At 46.6% G+C, this 27,544-nt stretch overlaps 1 protein-coding gene across 28 annotated transcripts in view; it reads left to right on the top strand.

Annotated features, from left to right (window-relative positions):
* Nucleotides 1-27,544, top strand: part of MAGI1 (membrane associated guanylate kinase, WW and PDZ domain containing 1) — a 274,668-nt gene that overhangs the window by 7,083 nt on the left and 240,041 nt on the right. The window contains exon 1 of one of the 28 annotated variants that reach the window (XM_035338218.1): nucleotides 2,355-2,445. The exons of 26 other annotated variants lie outside the window; for them this stretch is intronic. In XM_035338218.1, coding sequence (XP_035194109.1) covers nucleotides 2,370-2,445 — 76 coding nt within the window. In that variant the 5' untranslated portion in view covers nucleotides 2,355-2,369. One more of the 28 variants, XM_035338213.1, reaches the window with a different exon arrangement.

The raw sequence follows: 27,544 nt of genomic DNA, 5'->3' as shown, positions 1-27,544 counted from the left end.
CTATTGTCGAACGGGCAGTGAGAGGAATGGGTTTTCTTGCCGAGTGCGGGAGACATAAGGAAAGTGTATGGAAATTGGATCGGGTTTTGGTGCAAGATTGCTGGCAGCCTTCAGCTCTGGGGGAGCGGTAGTCCCCGAACCAAGTGTGCTCTTGCAGCCGCGGGGAAGCAGCGTGCTGCTTTTGTCCTCCTGCCCGTTTCCCTTTCCGATCTATAAGATTTCACGTCTTGGCTCCGGCAGCTTTGCTTACATTGCCCTCAATGTTTGGATACTGGAAGAGGCTTTTTTGACAGCCACTTGGGAGCCGTTCCTTATTTGCCTCAGTTCTGGGTTTACAGTAACGCAAGCAACGTGAGACTATTTAGCAGCTATAACAGGGGTCAAGGCCCTGTTGTCTTAGGTATTGTAAAAGTGCCTTGTAAAAGGCTGCACATTATCCAAATGCTTTACAGACAAGGCAAGCAGAAGAAGGACTAAGCCCGGCACTTCCAGCTGCTCTTTATGGGTGGGAAACTGAGGCACTACCAGCCATGCGTGTGTGTTTTGCCAGTGCCTGAAGTGGGACCCTGATCTCCTGCGTTTTGTTCCTATGAGTTGTTTTCGACCCGGTTGTTAAAACAAGCTTTCCTTGTGTGCAATTTGCTTGCTGCTTTATCCCCTTCTGAGTTTAAATGCATTGAAACGGATCCAGGGTAAAGCTCATCCACGGCTGGTGCTGGGACATCTCTAAGCTGCTTTCAGGGAATCTTTTTTCCCCTTGAAACCTGGCTGGAGAGGGATTTGGAGCATGCTCAGTGTCCCGCACACAGGTACGGGCAGAGGAGCGCCGTGGTCACACCCTCCTCCAGCAGCGGCCGTCGGTCTGTCTGGGGATCCCAAAACGGAGTAAGGGAGTGGGAAAAGGAGGCAGGTAAGGAATGCTGAGCTTGGTTCAGACGGCGTAACTGAATTCTGGGGCTGGTTGGTTTTCTTCTCTCTCCCTAAGACACAAGGAAGAGGCTTGAGTAAGAAGCAGTGAGTCTGAAAGTGCTTCTCAAGGTGCATCCCACACTCGCTGCTCTTTGTTCGCTCCCCGTTCGGAGCCCATCGTTCGGAGCCATCTTGAGAGCTCAGGTTAATTTGGTTTGTTTCTAATTAAGCTCCTCATCTGCTGGCTGTCAGGGCAGGGTTCTCCGTCAGCCAGCCCGACTCGTGGCGTACGTCTGCGCGCTCGGTGCCAGTGGCAGCTTTGGCTCAAACTTAGATTTTGTAAATCAATTTTACAAGCTGCAAGTCTTACCAAGAAAAGCTGTTGGGTATTATTTTTTTCCTTAAAATATCCTCTTTAATTTCTTGCTTCCTTGAAAATAGTGAAATTCTTACCCTGGCTTTAGGTGCCCGCCAGAATGGGCGGTCCTGTAACCCTCTCCCTGTGTGCCTAGGAGCAAGATCCTACATATTCAACGTAGGGTTCTGTTCCCTGCCCTGCCCTTTACTTATAGATCATTGTGGTTATAGTTCCTAAATGACTTGAGCATTAATAAATAGTTTATTCTATTTCCTATCAACGAGCCAAAATAATAATTTGATCTAGGAGGATATAGGTTCATTTTATGTTTTAAGGTATTGTTTGCTTTTGCTATTAACATTGTTTACAAGAAGTTGTTTTCAAGCATTATATTGTTCGCTTGTGTGTTTTAAAAGACTAACAATAAAACGTTATTGTGCTCCCGATTTCCCTTTTAAAAGGCAAAGTAAGCACCCAAGCCCAGTGGCTTTACGTATTGTAATGGCTCTGCGCTCTTTTACCATTGTGTTCCTTAAATAAAAAGCACAAGACGATCCCATCTCACAGAAACTTAACAATTGTTTTTATAAACAGTGCGTGTTCTGGTATCTGTTGAGAATAACTGGATTCTTGTTTATAATTGTGTCTTCTTAATGAGAATCCAAGTTGTCGGATACTTCCGTGCTTTTTGGAACTAATTGTACCACGATTTTTAAAAAACAGTTTATGTAATTGGGAGTCATTAACTCGTGATACAATGCAATGGAGATGGAGGAAGTCCGCACTTGAAGGACTCTCAGCACAGGTTGTCCCAGCGAGGATCGGTCTGGACGCGCATGCAGTGAGTTCCTAAATTCAGAGCTCCTGTTCCCAGTGCAAGAGCAGAGGTACGTAGCAGCCTGTCCCTGGGCTCTGGGTAGGGTTAACAAACTTGAGAGAACCTGGAGTTGATTGAGCTAAGCACAGGCTTAAATACCTTACTGAGCTGAGCCTTGACTTGTTCTACTTAATTCCCTGCACCTGCATATGCCGGGGATTGGCAGGGGCCAGGGAGGGGGTGCTTGGGTGGGTTTTGCTCTTTGCTTTGAAGGGCTGGTGATAAATGCTAGCCCCCCCCCCCCCAATTATCTCATCAGGCAAGGCAAACGATTCCCTGGTGACTGCTGGGAAAGGAGAAGGTTTGCAGCTCTGATTGAAGCTGTAAGTAATTCTTTGTGGGATGAGCTTGTTGGGGCAGCATCCTGCATGGGGCTGGGGGCAGCGCGAACGAAAGCATCCAGCCCAGGAGGGAAGAGGGCATGCCTGGCGGTCGTGGCACGGTGAGCCTGTAAATCCTTTTGAAAGTTTCAGGTGCTGTAAACTTTGCCTTAGGCAGTGGATCTGCTGTGGCGTGGGATGCAGCGTGAGGGTGCTGGGGAGGGCTGGGTGACTGATGCTGAGCCCGGCGTGCTCCTGCTGCTGCCTGCCCCTTGCCCACGGCAGGAGGACAGCAGGGGGGTTTGTTCTTTCCACCAGGTGGAAGGGAGGGGGGTTGTGTTCATGTCCCAGCCCTTCTGCCAGGCAGGGTGCTGGGTTTCAAAGGTGCTACCCTGTCCTGGAAGTCCTGCCTGCAGCTGTTGGCTGCCTGTGCTCTACTTGCTTTTTCAGCAGTGTCTCTGTTGGCGACAAAGCCACTGGAGCCAGGCACAGACTGGTTTCATCTACAAGGGTGCCCTGGGCTCTGGTCAGGTTCCTCTGCCATTCCTCTGCTGCCTTGGCATCGATGCAGCAATCCTGCGTTGTTCTCCAGGCATGCCTAATAGTGGGAGAGCTAGCATGGCTCAGAGAAAACTTTGGGTTCTAGTTAGTACTTTGTAACGTGGATTCTTCTCCCTTGAAGTAACGCTGTCACCTCTCCCCTCAGCCCCGGTGTTTCTGTGTATCTGCTTTCTGGGCTGGGGTACATTGAGTGCCCTGTGCAGCTCCGTGTCCCGTGGGGAGCGGTGGGTTGGGCGCTGGAGCAGCCCAGGCTTCGGAGGAAGGCGTGCTCGTGTGCTCTGCGTGTAGCTCCAGGGATGCCTCGTGTTGTGCAGTGCTCAGGAATCTCTCTAATTTCTGCTGGTAATCTGAAACCTGCCCGGGATATTTGCACACGCAGAGCACAGCAGTTCTGCAGGCTGGGGACGTGTGCTGCTTCTGTTAGAGTCAGGGCTGTGGGGTTTTGCAGGGAAAGCGATTTGAGATCACAAAACTACTTTCTCTCGATGCTCGCTATCTTCTGTGGCATTGTTCATCTCCCAAAGTATTTCTGTGTGAATGAGTTTAACAGTAAAGCGCAGCCCAGCAATAAATGGCCTTCCAAAATCGTGCACTTGTAGCCGTCTGATCTTGCTGCCTTTTGTCTCTGGGCTGTTCTGACCTATTCACGTCAAGAAGGCAAAGAATCTGTTAGACTGTGATAAATCTGTATGGCCCCTGCGTAGTCCAGGGGAAGGTCTAATTTGATCTGACATCTGCTAATCTGCCAAGACTTGCAGTGATTTGTTTTCATACTGAGTTAAGTTTCATATAGCATAGAGAAATGGGTAAATATATTGCATTGTTAAAAACTGAAAAATATGATGCCAAGTTTATGTTGATATATTTGAGAATTCCTTTCTGCTTCCTTTTTTTACGGGAATTTATTCATTTTGCTAATTGTCAGCTTGGTAATTTCATTCACCTGGTGAAGCACTGGCAGAGTGTTTGCTGTGAACTATGTGAGGCTTTGTGTTGGGCTTAGTCTTGCATTGTGTTCATATTTTCCTAAGTCTGTCGCCTTAACACGCCAGTTGTAAAAAGTGATTCCAAGCTTCAGATCATTTTTTTTCTAACCACCGCATATGCCTGGTCCAACGGCAGCTTATATACTGCATAGATATTCGTGAGTCTGTATCCTTAACTGCTTCTTTTGTTACAGTGGGAAGGTTACTGGTAGTTTCTGTGTTTCTGGCACTTTGGGAGCAAATTAGTGAAACGGTGTAATTCCTCCTGCATGCTGTGGCTGTAGCTTTTTGTTTATTTTATTCTAGTTATTTTCATGTATGCTAGCATACTCTGATTAGGTAACACCAGAAGGGTCTGGAATCTGTAACCAGTGAAATCAGTCTGGGAGCTCCACAGGTCTCTGTTCCCACACAGGGTTTGGGGGCGGTGAGGGTGCCTCAACTCCCTTCTTGATAGGAATAAAGTTCCCTGTGTCACCCTGCTTTCCTAGCTCCTGTTGCATCTCTGCAGCCCTATATCTGGGAAAAGGGCCCTAGCCAGGATAGCTGGCCCTGGGACCTCGTGGCACAGTCATCTGTGTCCTTGTTTTATTTCCTCAGCTTGTCTTTCATTAACCTTTTACCCTGCTTGCATTCTGCAACCTAATTTCCGACAGGCATGTGAGTGAGCTCAGGGTCTCTTGGCACCCTTGTGTGTGTGATCAATAGACTTGACCTTTTTGATGAATATTCACGTGCTCTGGGAAGCACCAAGCTCTGCATCCTCCTTTTTTGCCGGTTTCTCCCAGCTTTTCTGCTGGGGAGGGATGCCTGGCTTAAGGCAATGCGGAGCGTTTTACAGCTTTGTAACTGGATGGCAGGTTTGAAGGAGTTTGTTCTCTCTAGAATTAGTAAAATGTTACCTGGCTGCAGGTGAACTTGAAGTCCAGTGCAGCTGGCCATGTGTTCTGTTTTTACTGGCTTAAAAACTATCTAGGATAAAATCTGTTGACAGCTTAAAAATGTGCAGCAACTTTATTTTTAATGTATTCACACTGTGAGCAAGTTGGCAGAAGGTTCGGGATGTTCACCAGCTGTATTGATCACTTCTAGGCAACATCATAATAACTTCAAATTTGGCATTTTACAATTGCGATAACTTTATATTAAGTGATTCCTTTAATAATCAGAGGGATTCTGGGTTGAAGTAGTGTTTATCATGTCTGGATTCATCAGGACTTAAAAATAATACCAAACGTTGAACACAAAGGGTTTTTATAGAGGCCAAATCACTTCTAAGAGGCTTCCTGCAGGCTCGTCTTAACCTCCTGAGGACCTGGGCTCAGGCTGGTGACAGAGAGGTACTGTCGGAGATCTTGCCCTCTTCTTTTATTTAAAAAAAAGCCTGGACTGAAGCTTGTGGTGCGTTGTTATTGAGAAGTAATGGACAGGGATCAGGGCTGTTTGCATGTTGCAGGGTGGTCAGTAAAAAATTGTTTCTTTTCCTTTTTCTCTCTTTTTTACTTATTATAAATGGCCTAGGCGCTGCACTGAAGAGTTTGATGCTGAAAGTCTTAAAAATGCTGGCTTAGGCCCAATCAGTTTTATTTGCCAAGGTTAAGTATGATGTGTTTTTTATATGTGTCAAAAGAAGCTTATACATGTTTGGTTTGTTTTATGTCTTCAAATATTTGACATATGCAGAAAAATGAACTTGTAACTCTTTGCTTGCTGAGATGCTTTGTATCAGAAGCCAAAACTGAGAGAGGTTCTTCCCTTGCTTTTGTAACACTAAATGTTGCCTCACTAGTTTGATTTGATGTGATAAGAATCCTTAAGCTTGGCTAAACTTATTTCCGCTGCATTGGGCCTTTGGATGAGGCCTTCAACCTTTTGTATATAACTTGATTTTCTTTAAGAACAACTTTCCCCAAACCACAACTGCAAGAGAAGGCATCTGTGACTACGTATCTCCTGGCAAATGTGATTTTTGGCCAAGGAATCTGGTGCCAAGTGCCCTGCCATTCCCAGAGAGCTTTGTTTGCTCTCTGGTGTGGCACAGGCCGCGCTGCGGGCCTGCTGAAGTGTAAATGGAGTAAGCTGAGGTGACTGATGTGGTACGCTGAGCAGCCATCGTTCACACTGTGTGTAAGCGAGTTGGGCCCTGTAGTTATCCATCCTTCTAGGAGGTCTTCTGAAACAGCCCTTCCCCATCTTTCCAATGTATCTGGTACCTCTTTGATGTCATCTTTGCTCAAATATGTAGAAGTGGGAGATTATGTTCATATTAGTCCATTCTTCACTAGCTAAAGACTAAAAAAAGGCAGTTTTATCAAACTGCCACAGCTTTAATAACTAACACACTGTCAGGAAATAAAATACTCTTTTTTTTTAACAGGGTGTGTAATTAACCACTGAAGCAATTTATCAAGTGCTACACAGTGGATTCTCTGTCGGGGGAGGCTTTAAATGAGCAATTGATATATAGGGAAATGCTCTCATGTAAGCACAAGCCAAGGAGGAATTGATTGATGTGATGTGGCCTGTGTTACACAGGGAGACGGGAATAGATCATCTCGGGATCCCTGGGGCTACAAATCTATATGAATCTGTTACCCATAAATGTTGACAGAAGATGAGACCGGGATGTGTAAAACGCCTTTAATGTTTCTGAGTGACTGCCGTGCCATACCGAGTTGTTGTCCTGGACTCTGCTCGGTGCCCCCTTGTGAATTAAGGGGGTCATTTAATGAGCTCTTCTGGGTTGCTGCCTCCGTGGGTGCTCACCAAACCCAACTTGACTTCTCCAGTGAGGGATCAGATTTCCAGACTGAAATGTCTCATTGGAAAGACTTCACAGTAAGAATCCCCCCGGCCCTTGCAGTGGGAAAAACAAACAAAAACCAAGAAACCCAAACAGAAATAATTAGAGACCATATGGCTTTTGCTAGTCACTAAAGAAAAGTGTCAGTGGTGAGGAATATTGAAAAAGACCATGGAGTGTTTCTCCTGCTTGTTTGTGGAGAGGGTTGTTAAACACATTCAACTAAAAAGGAAAACACATTTGCTTGCTTTCTTTGAGAGGAAGGAAATGTAGAGGTTTTCAGGTTTCAGTGACTGTATTTGAATTCCATTCAATTCTGATTGTAAAATGAGTTCCCTTTGTGTTTCCCAATTGAGGATGCTCTATGGGCTATGTGCATTTTGTAGGCTTACTGAAAGGATATTTAAGAAATTATTGCTCCAGTTGTGCTTCTGTTAGTCATTGGGTTCATACAAAGGGTTACCTGTTCTTTGTATTAGCATTTACTTAATCACAGATTTGTTTGTGCTGCAGCCTGTTTGGAAAGTAATTACCTGCTAGGTGATGGTGGAGCTGTAGTTCACTTAGGAAGCGCCTGCCCATGAATACTAAAGGCTCATGGAGTGATTCATGCTATGTTGTGGCTCAGTGGAAGCTCTGTATTGGTTCAGATCTATGTCACGCTGACGTGAAAAGTCTTGGGAGGGAGCATGATGTTGGGTGAGGGAGTGAGAAGTTAGTCATGATTTTTATGCACCAAATGAGAGCTCCTTTCCATCGTTTCTGCCTCCTCCTCTCCATGCTTCCAGCCAGAGCGATGCTGCCTGGCGAAGGACGTGGGAGGAGGGTGCTGCAGGGTGCCTCGATGCTCCTAGTATCTGCTGCTGCTTGCGCAGGTTCAGTAAATAGGTCCGCATGCTGTATGCGAGGTTCCAACATTTTTGTCCAATGGATTCAAAGGTCTATCTGTCTCTGCTTTACTATCACTATTTATTGCCTCAGTATTTGTTTGGCAGAAAGGTTTTGTGTTTTAATACCAACCCCGCAGTGCATTGCCAGGAATTTTAGAACCTGTGAGCGATTTCAAAGGCCATCGGCTCCAGTGCTTCCAGCAGGATTTATGTCGCTGCTGGTGCAGAGTTACAATGTCATAAGCTTTTTATTTGTTCTTATTATATCATGGGCATCTGCAGACTGTTGAGTCCAGTTCTTTTCAGCTGTTTATGTGCAAATACATCTCTGATCCTGTGAAAGGAGGCTATTCTTTATATCCACTGACTGCAGCTCCAAGAAAAAGCTCCCCAATAAGTCATTAAAAAAAATAAATGGAATTAGTCGTGCCAAAACTGATGGCTGCAGAATGCATATGGCTGAAGTGTTTGTATGAAGGCTGAAAAAGATCTCGGGTCCTAGCAGAATACCCAATTCAGTATCTGATCAGGTTTTATTCTGGTAAATCTGGCCTGCTGCTCACAGCTCTGCTGGCAGCAGAGCCTGGGGCGTATTGCCAGAGCTGCATTGGGATTCCAGAGAGACTAGATTTTTATTTCTAATTGTTGCAAAGAATCGTTTATTTAGCAGTTAAGCTCCTACTCTGTTTCTTGCCTGGGTAAAACAGTAGCAAGCTCCCTTAATTTTGCAATTACTTCTAAAATTGTGACTTGAGGTGGAATCTGGAGGTTGCAGTGTACAAGAACCGAAGCCTGGTCGTTTGCTTGCAAGACTTCCAACTTCTGAGCCCAAACTTAGTGTTTAACCCAGTTTGGCTGTTGTTTAAGTAAATGTGTTTATTACCGTATGTGCTGTTGTGGATTCTAGGAACTGCCAAGTGTAGCAGAATAACTAGGCTCATTTTGGGGAATGCTTCACTGGGGATCTGCTCTCCCCTTTTCTTTCCTCTTTAGCCTGGAAGTTAAACTATTTTTTTTCCACCTCGCACATGCCCTGCAATGAGAGAACTAAAATACAATATCTACGTATAGGGTAGGCCTACTAAGAAGCAGCACCAGGTGTTAGGGAAGGAGGCTGATGCTGAGAATGGCAAACAGAGAAGAAATCTCAAGCTCTGCGTTTACCCCTGTGAAGAAGAGGTGCTGGGGTGCTGTGACTTGAGGCAGGTCAGCTCTGGGGTTGCCATTGCTTCTGTGAAGCAATGCACTTCTGACATTACTGGCTTGTTTTAGTTCTGCTTAAACCTTTAATGTGTTCTAAAAATGATGCATTAAAAAAAAACACAGCACCATTTTTGTGCCATTAGTGGAAGGTCTGCAACAGAGTTCAGATGGCTGAGTGATAAAAATCCAATTTTACCTGTAGCAATGACTTCCCAACATCATCTGCAGATGTCTTAATATATCTGTGTTTGCTTCTTGTGCCCTGGACAAGAAACAGCTTTTTGTGGGAAAGCAATATCCTTTACAGGGAAGTATAATTGAATAACTATATCATTTTGCTGATATTTCTGCAGGAGATGCATGTAATTCACAAGTCTTGTCCTGACAGCATGCCATCAGAGTGTGTGCCATACTGGCGAGGTAACCTTAGTGCCTAGCTTGCTAGAATTTTATGTAGTATACATTTACTTACCCAAAGATTCCTTTTTTTACAGCTGTCAGCTGCTATTCTGAGCAGAACAGCAAATGTCCAAAAAGAGTTACAAATTGTACCAATGTTTTCTTCAGTCTGTTGATTTGATGGCTCCTCTGTATAACTCTCTGAAAGGGGAAATATATCTCACTGGTACAATTCTGTGAGCACAACCAAGGGCTTTTGCTTTTGTCATACCAGGTGGTAACTGGCATGTAGCAAAGATGACAGGCCTTGTCCTGGAGAGCTCCTGCTTTGTACTGAGATGCGGATTTTTGTTCTAGTGCTAATGACACTTCATGCTGTGACTTCTAGTTTGGTGGGCATGGAGGGCAGCCTCAGAGTCTACCTCTAAGAGGTCCAGAGGTGCTGATGGCAATTGTGCTAGGGTTTTTGAGACACTGGGGTAATGCTCAGATTGCTGCTATCTAAAGAGGTGCTCCTGGAAACATCCATGCTGTGTCCTTCGCCAGACGTTTCAAACAGATTTATTGAGGCATAAAATAGGTTATTTTTGAAAGGAGAGGTTCTTCATTTCCCTGAAATGCGCTGGTCAGATGGCTGCATCTAGATATGAAAGTCTGTTTTATGAAAACAACCCCCTGCCTACTGAAGCGAAGTGGGATACTTGGTGCATCCCAAAGCCTAGACCTACCAAAAGCAAGTTCAGTTCTTGTTCCTGCTGTTGCTGTGATACCCCTCTGATGCTGTCGGGCCTTTCATAATCTGCTCCAAAGGGACCTGGCTAGTGTACGTAGGAGTGTCCCACCTGATTATGTGACTTACGTTCCCTGATGTGACGTGCTGTGCTCTGGAGCCAGGCTAGTTGTGTGTCTGCCCTGGTCTCTGGGGATGCGGGGAAAGGCTGCCTAGCCCCTAGGTGGGTTGGTTTTTCTTTTTCTTTTTTTTTTTCCAGTACAATCTGGCTATTAATATTTGTGGAAGTTTAATAAAGACAAAAATAAATATGGACTATTTCACTTTACTTTCCCTGTAATTGCCAGCCCATATCTCCCTCCATTATCCTTTCATCTTCTTTTCAGACTGGCTAATAGTTGCTTAGTGATTACATTTAATGGTGTGAGAGCCTTTTAGTTTGGCTACCCTGCTTTTCCTCCCCTATTGCTTATAGAGATGTTTACATTTCCAGCTAGAGCTATGATTTGTCTCCTGTATAATTGCATGGAAAGCAACAGTTCACATTCCTAGGCAGGCATCCTGAATTTATTTTGATACCATTTCCTTTTTGATGCATTTCCCACACTTACTTCACCCTCTGCAATCTCCTGATGAGTTTAACTATGGCCCTTTCTGTAGATTTATTTCTTTGCAGTGAAATTCGTAGCCTAGCCTGCCTAGTGCAGCCTGTAGGGCTAAGGCTCAGAGATTCACAGAGGAAGCTGTGGTAAAGGAAATAATTCTTCAGCGGGGATATCCTCGCTGGGATGATCTCTGTATGCAGGTGCAGCTTGTGCTTGGAGAGCTTTGCTGGTGGAGGTGTTGTGGTCCTGGAGCAAAGCAGGTGCTGGCAGAAGCTCATCCCTGTTGGCTAACTGACCGTTGGACAGGATGGAAATGCCATTTAAAAATAATTCGCTTTGTCAGCATAATTAGTGAACATTTTCAGCAGGGATCTTGTCCAGGAAGGGAACCTGAGCTTGCATCTCCCCTGCATGGCTGCTGCTGGAGGAACGTGGCCCTGAGCATCCAGCAGTGCCCCATGTCCCTGGTGGTGGACAGCTGGCCAAGAAGGTCTTTTCCAACCCAAATGACTCTATGATCCTTGTGCTGCTCCTCTTGCAGGGGAGAGGAGGGCCTGGGAACCCACGAGGCATGAAGCTGCTGCCTCTTGGATAGGAGCTGCAGTATCTTCCTGCAGGAGAAGCACGCTGCTGTACGGGGCTGGTGAATGGGGCTCTGGGGTGCTGCAAGCCCTATAAGCATTACAAGCACCATTCTCTTTTCAAGGCTTTGTATGTCTGCATGTTTTCTGTTCTGACATCAAGAAACTTGGAAAATCTTAGAACGTCCAGTCTTGGTGTAGCAGCATCGCTGAGTCATCGGTGCTTAAGTACTGGATACAGCCTTCGTTAGGGCCTGAGGGGTTTTTCTGTTTGTGAAAAAGCCAGAGGTTGTCTATTTTCATCATCGAGTCTGCAATTCTCGCAGTTGGAACAAAGCAAAATTCAAAGCTTTGGAGAAGTGGCTGGGGGTGTGTGGGATGAATAATGATCTAATATGAGGCCTCAGCAGGGTGAAAAATGTGAAACTAACATCTCCTCGGCTGTTTTCTTTTTCTTTAGATAAACTCACTAGCAATGAGAAGTATTTTAAATGTTGCTGCTGCTGCTGATAGGAGCAGGCCATTAAATCGCTGCAGTCGACATTCCTTTGGGTCCTGGTCATAAGCCAAGCTGCCAACTATTTGTAAATTTACTGACAGTCAGTAAGCAGAATACAATATTTAAACTGTCAGAAAACTAATATCCACCCGTTTCAGAGAAACATAGCTCTGCTTCTCCTGGGCTCTGCCTTTTCAGATTGCGTTGGTGCTGCTGTTATTTTCTGTTTCTATCAACTCTCTGAGGCTGTCCCAGGAAAAAGCAGGGAAGAGACGAAGTGGCTGCCAGCCTTCTCCTTCCCTGTGCACCCTGTTCTTCCCGTGGCCCGTAGCAGTAATGTGGTCCCTTCTGGCAGAGATGCTCAAGGCTGTAGCCAAATTCTCAGGGCTCCCGGGGCTTGGTTTCTCAGTCTTGCCATGGCTTTAAACGGCTGCCCTTCAGTCTGGGCTAGCGGTAGGTGTGAAAGCAGATGCTTTCCCAAATGCTTTTTAAAAAAAAGGTATGCCAACTTTCTGGGGTGAGCACTCAGATAGCAGAGAGCAGCTTGAGAAAGCCTAACAAGTACTTTGAACTTAACATGCCACTAAAGTGTTGTGGGAAAAATGGCTGAATTATTTGTTTGCTGCTTGCTGCTGAAACGTAGACCTGTTATCAATTACCCGTGCCGAGATAGCTCTCTGGGAGCCGGCGTTGCATGAGGAAATCTGTTTTTCTTTACTGTACAGCCACGTTACGTTATGAGTTTACCCAGCTGCGGACCTTTGTCTGAAATAGCTTTTTGTGTAGCTGTCCTTGTGGGCATCCATAAAATGGGAACCCACGTGGGTTTCTCCTGGGCCTGCTGAGCAGCAGGTCTGCTGTCCCGCTGGAGGGACGAGTAGCCAAGTTGGCCGCAGCGACAACAACGCTGCAGCACTGCTCTCCTCTCCTTCCTGTGCTTAGCTGTACAGGAGGGACTGGGCATGGGTTTGTCTCTGAGAAGCTTTAACTTCACCAGGCGCACACGGACTGCTGCCTTGATTAAACTCAGAAGGATGTTCTCTGAGTGCACCGCTGTGATGATTAGTTTGCAGGCGACAGTAAAATAAGAAATGAATTTTTTTTCCTCTCCCCAAAGAGGTCTTTTTCAGACCTCAGGAATGCCCTTGTTCCATGTCAGGATTATAGCAGCCTGAAATGTTTTGATGAAGAGGGGAAAGGGCATAAAGCAACTTGCTACAGGATGGTCTGCGAGCCCTGCTGAGGGTTTCTGGTTTCAGCCAGGCACTGCACGGAGTTGGGCCCTTTCCTCTCATGTGGCAGAGGAATGAACCTCTCTCTCTCCTGCCGTTTCATGGAAATTTTCTGTAAAACGAGGAACTTCCCTCCTCTAAAGCAACAAGCTCCCCTTAGCAGTCCCGGCTTCAGTGAATCAGTGTTCATAGAACAGAATGTGTTGGGACTTGCTTTAATTCCTCACCATCTACGCTCCTGGAGTTTGATGTCCATGGGAAAGCAACGTGGAGAATCTCGACTGCTTCCTTTGAAGGAGACGAAGGATGTGGGAGAGTGGAAGGTGACTGATGTGTGACCTGGAGTGTCCTCAGGCTACAGCTGATGTTACCTGGGTATGGAGAGGCTGCTTGTGTGTGTTGTTACAGCCCAAGTGCAAATAAATACAGTATTTATCACCACGTGCTGTCAGCATGTTGCAGATTAAACCCAAAGCCTGCCATACCAGTAAGTGTTTTACCAATCATGAGAGCATTTGTCAACATTATGGGCTGCTGTCTGTGCCAGCAATAAATGCCTGGTGATCCTGCGAGCGTAAACGGCATTTTCCAAGGAGAGGTGTACTTAATGAAGAATGAGCAGCACAAGCTGTAAAGGTGGCCAGATCAATTATTTTTACAAAACAGTCATAAATGATGTAGAGCAAGGAGGCACGGGCTGGGGAGGGGAGCTGTGCCACTGCCCAGGGTGGGCCCTGGAGCCAGCGAAAGGGAAGGCAAGCAGCTGAGGGCTAACTAAAACCAGCTGGCAGCCTTTCTGTGGTGGCAGAGCGAGGCAGGAGCAGCCTGCCATGAGGCATCTATACGTGTGTTGTGTCTTTGGAATGGTGCTGTCACTGGTCACAAACGAGGTGGGAAATGCAGGCCTGCTGTAGCACACTGATATCCCATCGCTGCGGACACCATCTTAAAGTTTCAATATCAAAGTTTTGGGAGAGGAGAAATTAAGAGCAAGGACCATTTGTTTGAAAGACGCTGTGATTAAGGATTCAACTGAAGTAACAAAGCTGTTGGATTTAAAATTAGCTGAATGTGACTTTTTTTCCTGTAAAATGTTGATGCGTTATCTCCCTAACAAATGGCTCACGCTGCAAAAGTGAAGCATGGCACCTTCTCCAAATCAGGCTGTTCAACTTTACAAGTGACAGCATCACCTATCACCATGTCAGCAAGATAAAGGGATGATTTTTCAAGTGGTCTAGAAGCATCTATTTTTCATTGCGTTTTCCCTTTAGTGACTATTCTACTTGTACCTAAAGCATTTTTGAAATAATGTTTTATTCTGTAGTCCAAAGTAAATGTTAGATAAGCATTACACGCTAAAATGTACTAGTGTGCATAGTCTGTATGTTTAGCGAATCCGTCTTCATATGGTGTGTAGATAAAATATACTGCTATCTAGATATTCTGTGTCCTATATCTGTTAGACTACGTAAGTACTAGAAATCACAGGAACTTTGTTTATATACCACATTTGTTATCTGCCAGCCAAACTTCAGCCTGAATAAGTTTGAGACCAGGTTGCCAGAGGTACAATCACATCCTTTACATTGGAAACAGATCTCTTCCTTTTCTTCTTCACCTCGTCCCTCCTACAGTGCGATGCTTAGCCTTAAGACTTAATATAACAATTCTGGATCACTTCTGTCTCTTGCAAATATAGTTCTAAAAGTATTTACTGTTCCCTTTAGGAAAGAACTTCAAGTCGAGGTTCAGAAGATCCATTGTTACTGCTCTGAGCATGTATTTTATTGATTAAAATCTTGCTTAGTTAATTCAGTTTATCATCTTTAAGGTCAGGGGAACTGTTAGATCATCAAACCTGACCTGTGCAACCTAACCACGTGGGTCCCACTCAGCAGTTCTGGTGTTCAATCTCCACCATTGCCCCTGAGCTTCAGCAGCATTTGTTTCTCAGCAGTGATGTGGTCAGGTTTCCAAAGCATCAGTGTGGAGCACGGTGATGGCACTGACGGGTGCTGCAGCTTCGGAGCACTGTGCCAAGAAAGGCCCAGCTGTGAGAAGAGGTGACGGTTGGTGATGTCTAGAGAGCGGTGGCTTGGGTGCTTGCTTTGCTTTTCTCCCCTCAGAGCTTCTGGTCGAAGAGCTGATGCAGGAAGGGTTGTAGCCTGGTAGGACTGACTCTTGAGCAGTTCCTGGCAATATGAAAGTGAACTAATTTCAGTTAAAAGCCAGGGGAAGAGGCAATCAGTATCCTTCATACGGAAGCTCTTCAAGCTTGTGATGGAAAACACTGATTTTTCTTCTGTGGTCAACTGCGCTGCCTTAAGTACGTTTTTAGTGCCTTTTAATTAAAGGATGTCTGTCAGCCTTTCTCAAGTGTTGTGTTATCATAAGTAGTGCAGTAATAGGTACCTGGAGAGAAGACCGAATGCATTTCAGAGCTAAACTAGATTTGCAGGCTGCAGTCGGTTAGCTGAAACGTTTTAATACCGCCCAGGCTGTTGCTGCACTGAGCAAGCCCCCTAGCTGTTGCAAAGACTCTGCACACCCGTTTTCTCCCTATAGCCTTTTTCTTTTCTTCCCTCATCTTGTCTCAGACAGTAAACTTGGGGCTAGTATAAAGGTCAGCTTCAAAGCCTCAGCATTTCAGTAACTTTTGACTATGACCACTACATGGAAAGATGAAGGAAGAAAAACAAAACAAAATGTGCTGGTTGCAGCAATCTGCTTGGCAGGTTCTCTTCTGCTATGTGCAAATTAACTTTCTAGTTTACAAAACTGAACTTTTTTTTTAAATGTACCGCTTTGAACCAACCATTGGTCTGTGGCATTTCTTAGAAATCAGTGTTTCATGGTTTTAAAGTATGTGCATGGTTTTGAGCATGTCTGGCTGCCTGCGTGATGTTTCAGACTGCAGCAGTACAGCTCCGTGGTGTAAAAAAGTGTTAGGTCTTGTCACTGAGCTCTTTGTTTGCTGAGGGAAACATCTGTCTGAGATTTAATATGCTGTTCGTAACACCGCTATTAGGGAGCTGTAAATCCTTCCCACTTCTTCTCGCTGGGATTTGATTTTTTTTTTTCCTAATCAAAGTGCCGTAGTCAAGTGCTGTAATTAGTGTGTAAGAATTTATTGATTGTCACTGCTGTAATAATATGTAGCAATAAAATTACAAGTTTTTATTCTTTCTATAATAAGATGTGTAAATATTGATACTTTAAATAAAATTAAAATAGAGCTCTCACATGTTGTTTTTTCTTAGTACCAATTTGGTATGATTGACTAATTGGACTTGTTTTTGCTGATTCCATTCTGTCCTGCAAACACAAGCTGTTTAAAGACATAATTCTCATTTTAACTTTGGTAGAAGGCTCTCAGCCATTTGGAGCATGGGAGGGGGAGGGATCTTAGGCAGAGTTGTACCCGCTTTGTGTGGCATGCTGAAAATAAATTGCATTTTCTGTGACTTAGTCGGTTTGGACAAAATGAAGCGTGTACGTTTCCTTCCAAATTGCTAGCACACTTTTTAAAACATGAAGCTGTCATCTTGCTTTGTTTCCCTACCACTACCTCCAGGTCCATAATTTTCCTAGATTCCTGTTCAATTTAAACTTCTGTGCAAAGCATTAGGTGGAAAGAGTGCTTTACATTGCTAACTAATACCTGGGAACACCCACATGGGTCTTGTTTTCTAGAGGATGGATTGGTGTGTGGGGTGTTCTCACTTAGAATTCTTGGCTGATCTATAGCAGTTCATTTCAATAAAGCTTTGGAAAATTTCCCCTGTCACTGGGCTTTTGGAAGCCCCCTGAGAGAGTTTTGGTGGGGGCTGAGGGGGCTTAGGGCACCAAGCTGCCTACAGGCTCTTGGAATTTATTTGGAAACTCAGCGGGGGAGCACCGACTGGCTGTTTTGGCATTGAGGAGCTCGGGTGCCTGTGGTTCACGCCTCTGTAGGCGTTTTGGCCCCTCTTGCTCTTGGCTCCCTGTGGCTTTCCTCAAAGAGCAAACAGGCTTCTGGTCTGCGGGCTGCGCTGAGCCTGTCAGAAGTCCCTCGCGGCTTCCTATGGTGCCTGCATGGGAAACTTCTGAGCAGCAGCCAAGGCAGCAGAGCCCTTCCCTTGGGAGAAGGGACCGAGGGCCGCCAGTGCCGTGAGGTGTGGGGATCACAAATGGCTTGAGTTGGAAGGGACCTCAAAGGTCACCTGGTTCCACCCCCCTCAGCGAGGGATAGGGACGCCATCCACCAGACCAAGCTTCTCAAAACCCCATCCAACCTGGCCTTGAACACCTCTGGGGATGGGACATCCACGGCTTCTCTGGGCAGCCTCTGCCGGGGCCCTGCTGCCCTCTGACTGAAGTTTCTTCCTCATGTCGCCATGCACAGGCCCTGTGCTGCCTCTGTGTACCAGAGCCAGGCCTGAGGTGTGTGTGTGTGGGGGGAAACAAGCTAAAAGCAGTGCTGGCCATGACCTCAATATTTGTCTGGAGTAAAATCTTTATGGCTTAAAGCAAAGCGTTTTGGCCTTATGTTTTGGAAATGTGTGAGCATCTCTCTCTGGGGGCGTCTGTGCCCTGCTGTTGCTCCCCTGGAGAATGCTGCTGGCCTTCAAACGGGGCACTTGCTGTGGAGAGCTATATAATAAAGTGGGCTGGGAGAGAGAAGAAATGAGTTTTCCTTCTGAATAAGTATATCCTCCCCGCCTCTTATAGGAGCACGCTTAATGCTACTATAAAATGCACAAACCTATTAAATGTCACCTCTGGATGGATTTGGTAGTGTGGGTTATTTCCCCCTCCTCCAGCTCGTGTGCTGGGCCCCTCCGAGGTCTCATTCCATAAATCAGAGCGTAACGAGGTCTGTTACTGTCAGGGATCTCGTCTGGCCGCTTGGCGGTGGCTGCGGTCTAACAAATGGTCCCGGTGTGGTAAAGACCATTGGAAGAGAGCAGGAGGCAGCCTTGTACAGGGGTTTTACAGCATCCATCAGCAATTTCATCTCTCTCTCCTCATCTCATTATTTGTTATGGTGTTGTGTTCATTTTGTGTTTCGAGGAGACAAATAACTTGATTTTTTTCCTGGGGGAGGGGGAAAAAACCCACACCAAAGTTTGGTCTGAGTGCTTCTGTAAATACTTGGGACCTCCGAAGTGTGTTGGTAAAGCAGCCGGGCTGTCTTTAATTGCTCTGTCTCCTCACTGCCCCACCAAATTTCAAGGATTACCATGTTCTTAAAAATCTAATTTTTGCCAGACGTATTTGCCTGTATGCTACATAGCAAAAAGCCTTGCATTTACAAGTGGGGTTGTGTGGCTGCTCTCTGCTCAGAGTGGGAGGAACGGTTTAACTTAGTTGTGAGCCAAGTAACTGCCTCGATTGCATGCTGAGTTCTGCTGGGGAAGTGTAAAAGTTCAAAAAAATGTGCAATGGGGCCGAGGGAATTCAAGTTCTAGGGCTAGGGTTTCCTACATCTTTGCGTGTTTTGCTTCCACACAGATTTCAGTTTCTTTGCAGCAGCCACGGTAAGGAAAGCTATTTGGTGTAAGAAAAGTGAAACAAGTTCTTGAGTGGCATTGAGAAAAGGCACAGATAAGGATGGGGAACTTAAATGAACTGTAACATCGCACATTTGGAAATAGTGCGAGGAGTACAATTTATCAGAGCCAACCTTTCTCTGAAATTAAACAAAGCAATCTGACATAAAAGCAATTATTTCTGTGCCCAGGAGTTTGACCATCTCATTTTTCAGTTTCAATGGGATCTTCCAAGTAATCACGGCTAATGACATACCTGCAAACCAAGGGCTGTACTTTTCTGCAGAACTTGCGTGAATCCGAACTAATTATAAGATGAATACTTCCTTCCTTTAGAGAGATTTTTTTTCCTGTCTGTCTTGAGGAAATGATTTCACTTTTTGTGTACAGGATTGCAAATGTCAACTTTGTGATGTAATGGGAAAGCTCTCTGGTGGGATTTGGTATTTCTGGCTCAAGGCTCTGGTGTGGAAAAGGTGGCTGTCCCTGCTAGGCCCCTCTTGGCCCTGACCGCGGAGCCCCTCTGGGACTTTGCATGGGGCTTGTCTCAGTTCTCTGCTTGTGTCAGAGGGAGATGGTGTGTATGACAAGGAAAAAAAAAGATGGAGCTTTTAGTCATGCTGTGCCGTGTCTTATTTGTCAACCACAATGTGAAACTCAAAGTTAAGTTGAAACAGATACAAGCTGTATGCTGGAAATCAAAACGTGGGCTGAGCCAGTGACTAGGAGTTTTATGCCTGTGTTTATGAATGGGGAGCTTCAGAACATGTATTTCAGATGTCACTATTGTCTTAACAAGTGCCACACACAGCAACATCTGGGTGACACCAATATGTCAGCGTGTGAAGTGACAGCATGCGTATTCAGGGTAATGCTGGCCCGTGAATTCAGCTTAGTCTTCAGTGACCTGTTAGTAGATTCAGTTTTATTACCAGATTTGTTTTCTGAGGATTAAGTGGCATTTGGAGCATATCAATTTAGTCAACTGATGCTTTTGTTAATGATGTGCATTAGTGAAGCAGTGTGGTCTGAGTGAGGGGCAGAAATGACGGTTAATTATGTGTAGAAAACACAGAGGTCTGGCTGGTTGAAATATATGTAAACAAAAAAAATCCCAACTCCTTGTTCTGTGCGAGTAACATCTGTAAATTCGGGGCTGCTGCAATAAGCAAGAGATTAAAGCAAGTAGGAGCTTGGAAGGGATTTGGTTTGTGTTTGCAATTGGCTCGTGTCTCCACTCTGGGCACTAGGGAGCAGAGCTCGGAGCCAGCTGGACAAGAGCAAAAACCAAGCTCTGGGCTGGGACGGCGTGCCTTGAAACTCTAGCCCGAAGGATGTGTGAAGGCTTCTACAAGGAGGGGGTGTGCAGAATGGGAGAGCCCCGAGACACCGCTTGGGGCTGTGCCATGGGCAGCAGTGAGCAGCTTTCCCTTCTGGAAGGGGAGGATGCGTGGTCACAGCCCTGCCCTTGTGTGGTGCCCATGGGGGGCTTCAGGACCTCCTCCTGTAGCCTAATGAGGGTACAGTGGCCACTGGGTCTGGCGGAGGAGTCGGGAGCTCCAGTTTAGTTCTTGAAAGTCAGCTCAAAGTTTTTCAAAGACTCCGTTCATATTCTGGTAGCTGACAATCAACCATATTGCCCATGTGTATATATATATATATATAATTTAATTGCTAGCATGTGGGCCATTTGTCTGACCAAAAAATCTTTTATTCACGTGCTTTAAACTTTTAAAGTCATGTCATCACCAGAAATATCGCAGAGCATGAGGCTTTTCTTCTTTGGCAGCCACTTATCTGTGTGGTGCAGTGGCAAAAGCGTGCTGCTGTGGATCTAGCTGTGAGCCTGGGCATCTGGGGTGGCAGCCACGTGCTGATGGGCATGGGGTGAGTAGTCAGTAAGCGGCTGCTAGAGGTGGCTGCTGGAGGTGTTAGAGGTGCTCAGCTGAGAGGAGAGGGAGCTGGGCACGGGGCTGACAGCTCCTTCACATGTCTTTGTCTCGAGACCCCGGTGTTCTGTGACCGGGGTTAGGGACACGCAGTGCACACAAGTCTGCAGATTGCTTATTAAGGGTGGTAAGTGGCCTTGTTGCAGGTAGCAAATAGTTATGCCTAAGTCAAAACACAACATCTTGTCATCTCTGATCCGCTTCATTTGTGTTTGAGAAATGTCTCTGCGGTGCGGTGCCTTCTGGTCTGATCTATTCATGGCGTTCTCCTGTTGGTGTGTAGCTCTGGGAGAAGCAGCTTCTGAATGTTTTGCGAGACTATGGAAATGTGACTGTGAAAGCACTTGAAAGCACTTATTACTTCTCTCCAAATGATTAGATTTCAAATTAACAATGTCCTTAACAGCAAAAACATGCAGTGCCTTGAACTGAGAGGAAGGCCACAAGCATATCGCAGCACCGGCACTAAATGCAAACTGCTCTTTTGTACAAAGCATTAAAAGTTCATAATTTTGTTAATCAATAACATATTATACTTTCAAATCTTCTTCTATTTGTTTGAAAGCCGTCTGGGCTGCAGAATAAATATCCACTTGAGCTACTAAGCTGTTGCCCTTGGTGAAGGATAAAGACAGATCTCGGTGTTTCATTAGCTGCTATGGGCAAGCTTCCTCTTCCATGTGCCCGAGACGGGGACCTGCAGGAGACCTTATGGTCACTGGTTCAGACCCCTACACGCCAGGAATGGTCATGTCATATGTGATACTGTAACAGAAACTGACAAAATAATTTTCCTTTTCTTCCCCCAAAGGCTCCAAACCTCGCTGCTGTGGTGGTTAATGGCCTTTGTAAGGAATCCTAATCCGTGCAGGTCGCCGTGCCAGCGCTGGCAGGGGGCATGGCAGGTATCCAGGAGCAGCGCGAGCTGGTCTGTCTCCCTCTCGCTTCAAGCGTTCACTGAGGCTGGTTCTGTAATGCCAGAAATTGTTGGTTTGCATCTTTTGCTTTTATTAAGGTGGCTTTCCAGCATGTGTGTGTACCCCTGCCCCAATCCCACCAGCTCCCTGCTTTGGGGTAGGTCGGTGTGGCGCCTGGTCAGGCTCTGCCCTGCCTGCCAGCAGTGGTCTCAGGCCTTTTGCACACCTGGTGGGTCTGTGCTAGTCAGGCCCCAGCTCTGCTTTTGGCTTGGCATGGCATTACCTATTTAGCAGGATACAAGAATAGCACGTATCCTCCTGTTCGGTAACAGGCTGTCTCTTTTTAATTGCTAGAGAGGCAGCACTTTGAAGAATTTCTGTAACTTTTTCTTAAAGCCAAAATTGTTCTCTTTTGAAACATCATTAGTGGAGGCAGAAGAAGGGAGGCTCATTCATTAGATCAGAAAAAACAACAACAACAACAACAACAAAAAACTTAATCATTTTTGTGGAATAACAACTAAAAGGTGGTGGTTGGATTGTTGCAGTGACCAGTTTCTCAAAGATTATTGTATAATTACTCATCTCATTGAAGAAGGAGCGAAAACAAATTGAAGTTTGTAGCTTGACTCTGGGTCATCCATCAAAATCTATCCAGACTGTCTAGGAGCTTATCAGCTCTTTTCCTGGTTGTGAATTTAAGTCTTTTCCTAGCAAGCCTGTTGATTTGGGTGAGTAGTTCTCCTGGAGGTTGGTGCTGAAGAAAGGCAATTGGTCCTTATGCTAAATGTCACAATACATACAGCATTATAATATGTATTCTGAAGGAATCATAAGAAATCTTCCACTCTTTCCTCATTACCAGAGAGGATCAACTTTACTTCTGCCTGCCTGAGCAGACGTTTATTTAATGTGCCTGTACAAGAATTCCCTAAAATAGCCCTTACTCAGCTCTTCTCCCAGGCACCAAGTGATAAGAGGAGGGGGGAAAGGCCTCAAGTTGTGCCAGGGGAGGTTTAGGTTGGATATTAGAAGTTTCTTTACTGAAAGGGTTGGGTGGCATTGGAATAGGCTGCCCAGGGTTGAGTCGCCGTCTCTGGAGGTCTTCAAGAAATGTGTAGATGTAGAGCTTCATAGCATGGTTTAGTGGTGGCCTTGTCAGTACTAGGTTAGAGGTTGGACTAGGTTATTTTAGAAGTCTTTTCCAACCTGAATGATTCTGTGATTCTGTGCCTTATTTCCAGGCTTATTGGTGATGAGAGGCAACAGAATTTGGGGCTCAGGAAACCCGTTTGTTTGAGGGCAGTGAGATGGGCCAAGGGCCCAGAGGGGTTGTGTGGGACCTCTGCCCCTGGTCCCAGCCCTGAGCACCCTGCTCTGCCTGTGCCTGCTTTGTGCAGGGGATGTTCAGGAGAAGGTCCCTTCAGCCTGTGTTGTTCTATTCGGTTGGTGAACACCAGATCTTCAGACCACTCTTTGAACCACACCTTCAGTGCACGTTTGTCTCTATGTGGTTTTCCATTGAGTACACATTCGTGGTTACTTTGGGGGCTAATTAACCTGGCAAAGATTTCGTGTGAGCACGCCTGTTTTTTCTAAGTTTTTTATCTGCTGATATCTGTGTGCAGACTGCCTGAAAGATTGTATCATTTAATTAAAGAAAGAACAAACAAGAAGATTAATGTAATCTGCAGGAAGGGGACGGGGGCCTGCAAAGGGTCAGGCGAGAGCTGAAGCAGGGTCTGTTTGAATATCTAGTGAAAAACACGCACGGTTCACTGCATGCTGAAATTGGTAAATAGAAATCCTTTAATATTTCTGGCAAACAACGAGTGGCAAAGTCTTTGGTCTCAAATATGAATGTTCTCATTTACATTTAAATAGTTCAGGTTTCCTCGCATGTGTCATGCGTAGCACAAAATAATGTTCTGTTATTGCAAATATTGCTCTTAATGAAAGTAAATACCATCGTCACCAGCGTTAATCTGCTGTGCTCAGGAGCCTGTTTCCAAATATTGATTTCTGGTAAGTGACCTTTATCAGCGCTGCAAGATTTTGTTTGTAAAATGGTTTGTAGCAGAGCCTGGAGGCATTCGCTGCTTGTGGTTACGCTTGTTAGTAACCATCGCTGTCCATTTGCCCGCCGTCCTACAGACCCGGGACGGATGGGGTGCGTGCCTCTCCCTGGAGAATCTGGGGTCCGTGAGGGCTCAGGGACCAGCAGGGACTGGGTGGCAAGGACAAGGTGAGCGGAGGCTGGCTGACCTCCGAGTCGCAGGGTGCCAGCTTCCAGGAAAGTCAACATTGTGCAATGCTCGAAACCCTGCTGTGGGTTTCGGTGTGGTGCACTCGAAACCATCTTCTGCAAATGTTTAACTTCTCCCTGGCTGTGCTCCCACAGTGAAGCAGGACCGGCTCTGTGCTGTAAATGCTGAGTCCTGGTGCAGATGCAATTCCATGAAATGCTGCAGGGAAGCTGGCCACAGGTAACTGGAGAAACCATGCTGGCTGCAGGGCTGGAAGCTGGTGGCTGTTTCTCACCTTGGATGCAAAGCTGGGGACTGAACTGCGTCTTCCAATAAATGTTGTTTACAAAACTGCTGCAGCTTACCAGATCTCACTTGGAAGTAGCTTGCTCATCTACATAATTAAGCTATAAATAGCAGAGCAAATGAACCTGCTTTCTAACTATGAGGTGGTTATTTCTTGCTGAGGTTCAGGATCTGTGCTGCCCTGTACGTGGGTGACTTGCCTAAATTCTTGGCTTTGCCAAAAGGATAGTTGTTCACCCTGGGGCCCTGCAGATTCGGGTGCTGCTTGGGAGAAGTGTAAAGGATCACTTTGAGTTACGAGAGCCTGTGAGTGACAATAACTGCTGGGAAAGCCTCATCCATGTCTGCATTTGTCTGTGTTTACTGTGATGGTAGAGGCAGTCCTGACAAATAGAGATGGCATTCGATTGACACTTGCATTCCCTTGAAATAATAATAAAATAAAATAAAAAGTTTGCCAGTTAGTCACAGCTCAGCAAGCTTGTTGGACACAGCTGTGTCTGCAGAGGTGCACAGGGACAAGTCCTGTGCCCCTGGGCCACTTCTATTGATAAATGAGATAATAGCTGCTGCTGGTGAAGCTTGCACTTCATTTATTACGGAGGAATTCCCACTGCCTGCTTCTCCAGATGATTTTTCCTATGGATTTGCTCGGAGTTGGGATCCTGGCGTGGCTCGTGGGGCTGTGCAGGCTGCTGAGCACCAGGCTGCAGCGAGCCCAGAGCTGGGGCGCTGCGTGACCGGCAGCAGGGATCCTCCGGCGACACGCGTGGCTCTGGCATCGTCCTCAGGTGGGAATCAGCCGTGCACAGCAAGCGGCTTCAGCTGCCTCCCAACTCCCTCTCTCCTGATGCCAGCGTAAGCAGATGGCCTGTTGTCACGGCAGACCAAAATTATGTTAATTAATATATTACCCAACTGACTCCAGTTGGACATTTACTTTTTTACGAGCATGTGATTATCAGCTTTTCTGGAAGATGAGTTTCGTGGATATTTGGACTGATTTATTTCCGTGGCAGCCGAGGTAGCTCTGAAATAGCTTTCTGGAGGTTTAATATGCTGTTTGTTTTTGGTGCTGCAATTACCAATGGATACAAGTCATCCAGTTGGCAGGGACGCTGCTGAAGAACTTGGGGTAAATTAATTTAAAGGGTTTGTAAATACGGTGCACAGCTGCCATAACGTTGTGCAGGGTGTGTGCCGTCATCTGCATATGGGCAGGGATGGAGGGCAGCGATTTTGGAGCCGTCCCTCAAGGGGGCAGGGACGGAGTGAAGGTCTCAACTCCTTTCTGAGCCAAGATCTTCCCACCAGAGGAAACCTGTAGGAATTCAGGGTGTTTTCAGAGGGCTCTTTGCCCACCCTGGAGATCTCTGGGCTGATGTTAAGCGGCAGCCCTTCAGGCAGGTGTTTTTGGGGGCTGGCTTCACAAGCTGGGCCAGCCCATGTCTGTGCTGTTGAAAAAACTAACTTCTGCAGGGCCCGGTACGATCAATATTTCATTTCTGTTCCTCCAGATCATCGATAGCCTTTTGAAAATTCTTACATGCTGCCACTCAGAGGCCTTTGTGCACAACCTAGAAAGCTTTTTTCCCTCTTCCATAGGAGTGCGTTGGCTTAGGCTGAAGGCTCGCTTCGACAATAGCCAGCACAGATGCTTCAGAAGGTGTAAATCCTCCCCAGTCGGCAGATGCAGATAATCTGTCCCCTACTGTTAGCCACATCCTGATCTCTAACAGATAAAGACTGTCTTAATCCCCAAAGCGTGAGATTTAATATCCTCTGCAAAAGCCTCCTCCTAATTCACGAGCCCCTTGCAGGATTTTTTTTTCCCCCCTGTGAAGTCTCTGCTGGCTGGGGGGGAGCCTTTTGGGGCCATCTGAAAGGCAACGAGAGGTTTGCTGCAAGGTGCCAGACACAGGTTTGTCTTGGGAAGTCTTCAGCAGCGTGCCGTCGGACTCAGCCCCTCCTTCGCCTCCCTCTGCAAGGGGCTTCTCGAGAAGCAGCGAGCGCTGTGGCAAAGGGCACGCGCCAGAAGAAAGCACCGAGCTCTGCTGCCTCCTGTGCCCAAATCAGCCCCGTCTGTCTGGGGCCTCCTGGGCATCCCAACGGGCTCGGCTTGGCCTTACTGCAAGCTGGCGAGTGCTGGAAGCCTGGCAGGCCCCCAGCTGGGCAGGGGGGGCTGGCTGCCTTCCCACGGCCGTGTGCTTCAGACCAAAGCGGGCACGCTTCTGGGAGGAGAGGGCTTTGCTGTGTGCCGGGGAAGGAGGTGCCCGCTGGGTTTTGGGTTTGGTGCGGGTCCTGGTGCAGCGGGCGGTGCTCAGCCCTGGCCATGTGGTGACAGTGCGCCACGGTGCTGTGTTAGCGCCTTGGGTGAGTGATGAGGAGCTCAGTGCCCTTCCTGGCTTTCGTTGTTTTTCCCCTAAAAGCCTGGGCAAATGTGACTTTGCTGTCCCATCAGTGGGATCGCGTGTGATGCTTTTCCACCTGAGAGACGCTTGGGTAGCGGTGACAGGGAGCACCCCCCATGCACAACTCCCTGTGAGCACAAGACGTCCCCGTCTTCCTGAGCTGCTGGCTCTTAATTCCTGAATGCAAAGTGATTGAGATCCCGTATGGAAATGGCTGCAAAGTATTTGGGTTTTATTTGTGCTAGTCCTTGTGAGGGACAGATTATCTCATGGATGTAAAAGAATAAACGTTGCAGAGGTGTAAAACAGCCTGCGAGTGCTTCTTTCAGAGCAACCCCGGGGTGGCAATGAGCTCCAGTTGAAAATCGAGGGGTTCAATTTTTTTTTTTTTTTCTTTCAAGGGAAAGACGTTTGCTTGAGTAGATTGCAAAGGGCTCTGAACACCAGCGAGGGCTGCTTTTAATTGGCGTGCAGCAAGTGTTACTTTGCTGCAGTCTCACATTAACCTGCTCCCTGTGGCTCCCCGGTGTAACTTCTGCTGGTACAAATCGATGGATCGTGCCTCTGCTGCTGTGGGGGAAATGCGCTCCCGGTGCCCTGCAAGAAATCTGCCTGCTGGGTCTGAGAAAGCGAGAGGTGTGCTTGGGTTGTTTAAGGGCTGAACGTTTGTGTACTGTCTTGTAAGCTGTTTTGTTTCACTTGTTCACCTCCAATCTCTATCTCTTTTCAAAAGTGAACTTACGGCTCGTGTTGGTGATAAACAGGGCCGTGCAGGTGCAAGCGGTCCAGGCACAAACCTTGTGTTGCTTGCCATGCTTGAGCAGGAATTCTCTGCCGCTTTGAGCTGCAATGTGAATGCCCGAACTAAACCCAGCAATTCATTACACGTAAAGGAAGGTTTAGACGAGGAATTATTCACCTAATTTGAAACCGCCTTTGAATGCGCACCTGACAGTCTTAGCATGAAAACTGGAGCTTCATTTTGCTGCCGGTGTCAAATCTTTGCATGATGACAGTTTGAGCTGGCGCAGAAGCAAAGGCATGAAGCTTGCACTGCTTCCAGGGCCGTACGTAGATTTATTTAACGCTCAGGCACGCATCAGGTGTAAAAGCGGGGCTCAGCGGAACACCAGCATGTGTGGGAGCAGTCGCGGGGATTTCCCCAGGCTGCGGCCATGCAGGTCGGTGTGCAGCTCTGCCGGGGGCCCGGTAGCGATGTGAAGGAAGG

Source organism: Oxyura jamaicensis, chromosome 12, assembly GCF_011077185.1.
Source record: "Oxyura jamaicensis isolate SHBP4307 breed ruddy duck chromosome 12, BPBGC_Ojam_1.0, whole genome shotgun sequence".
In the NCBI taxonomy this organism is placed as follows: Eukaryota; Metazoa; Chordata; class Aves; order Anseriformes; family Anatidae; genus Oxyura; species Oxyura jamaicensis.
This window is presented reverse-complemented; position numbering and strand designations above follow the sequence as displayed.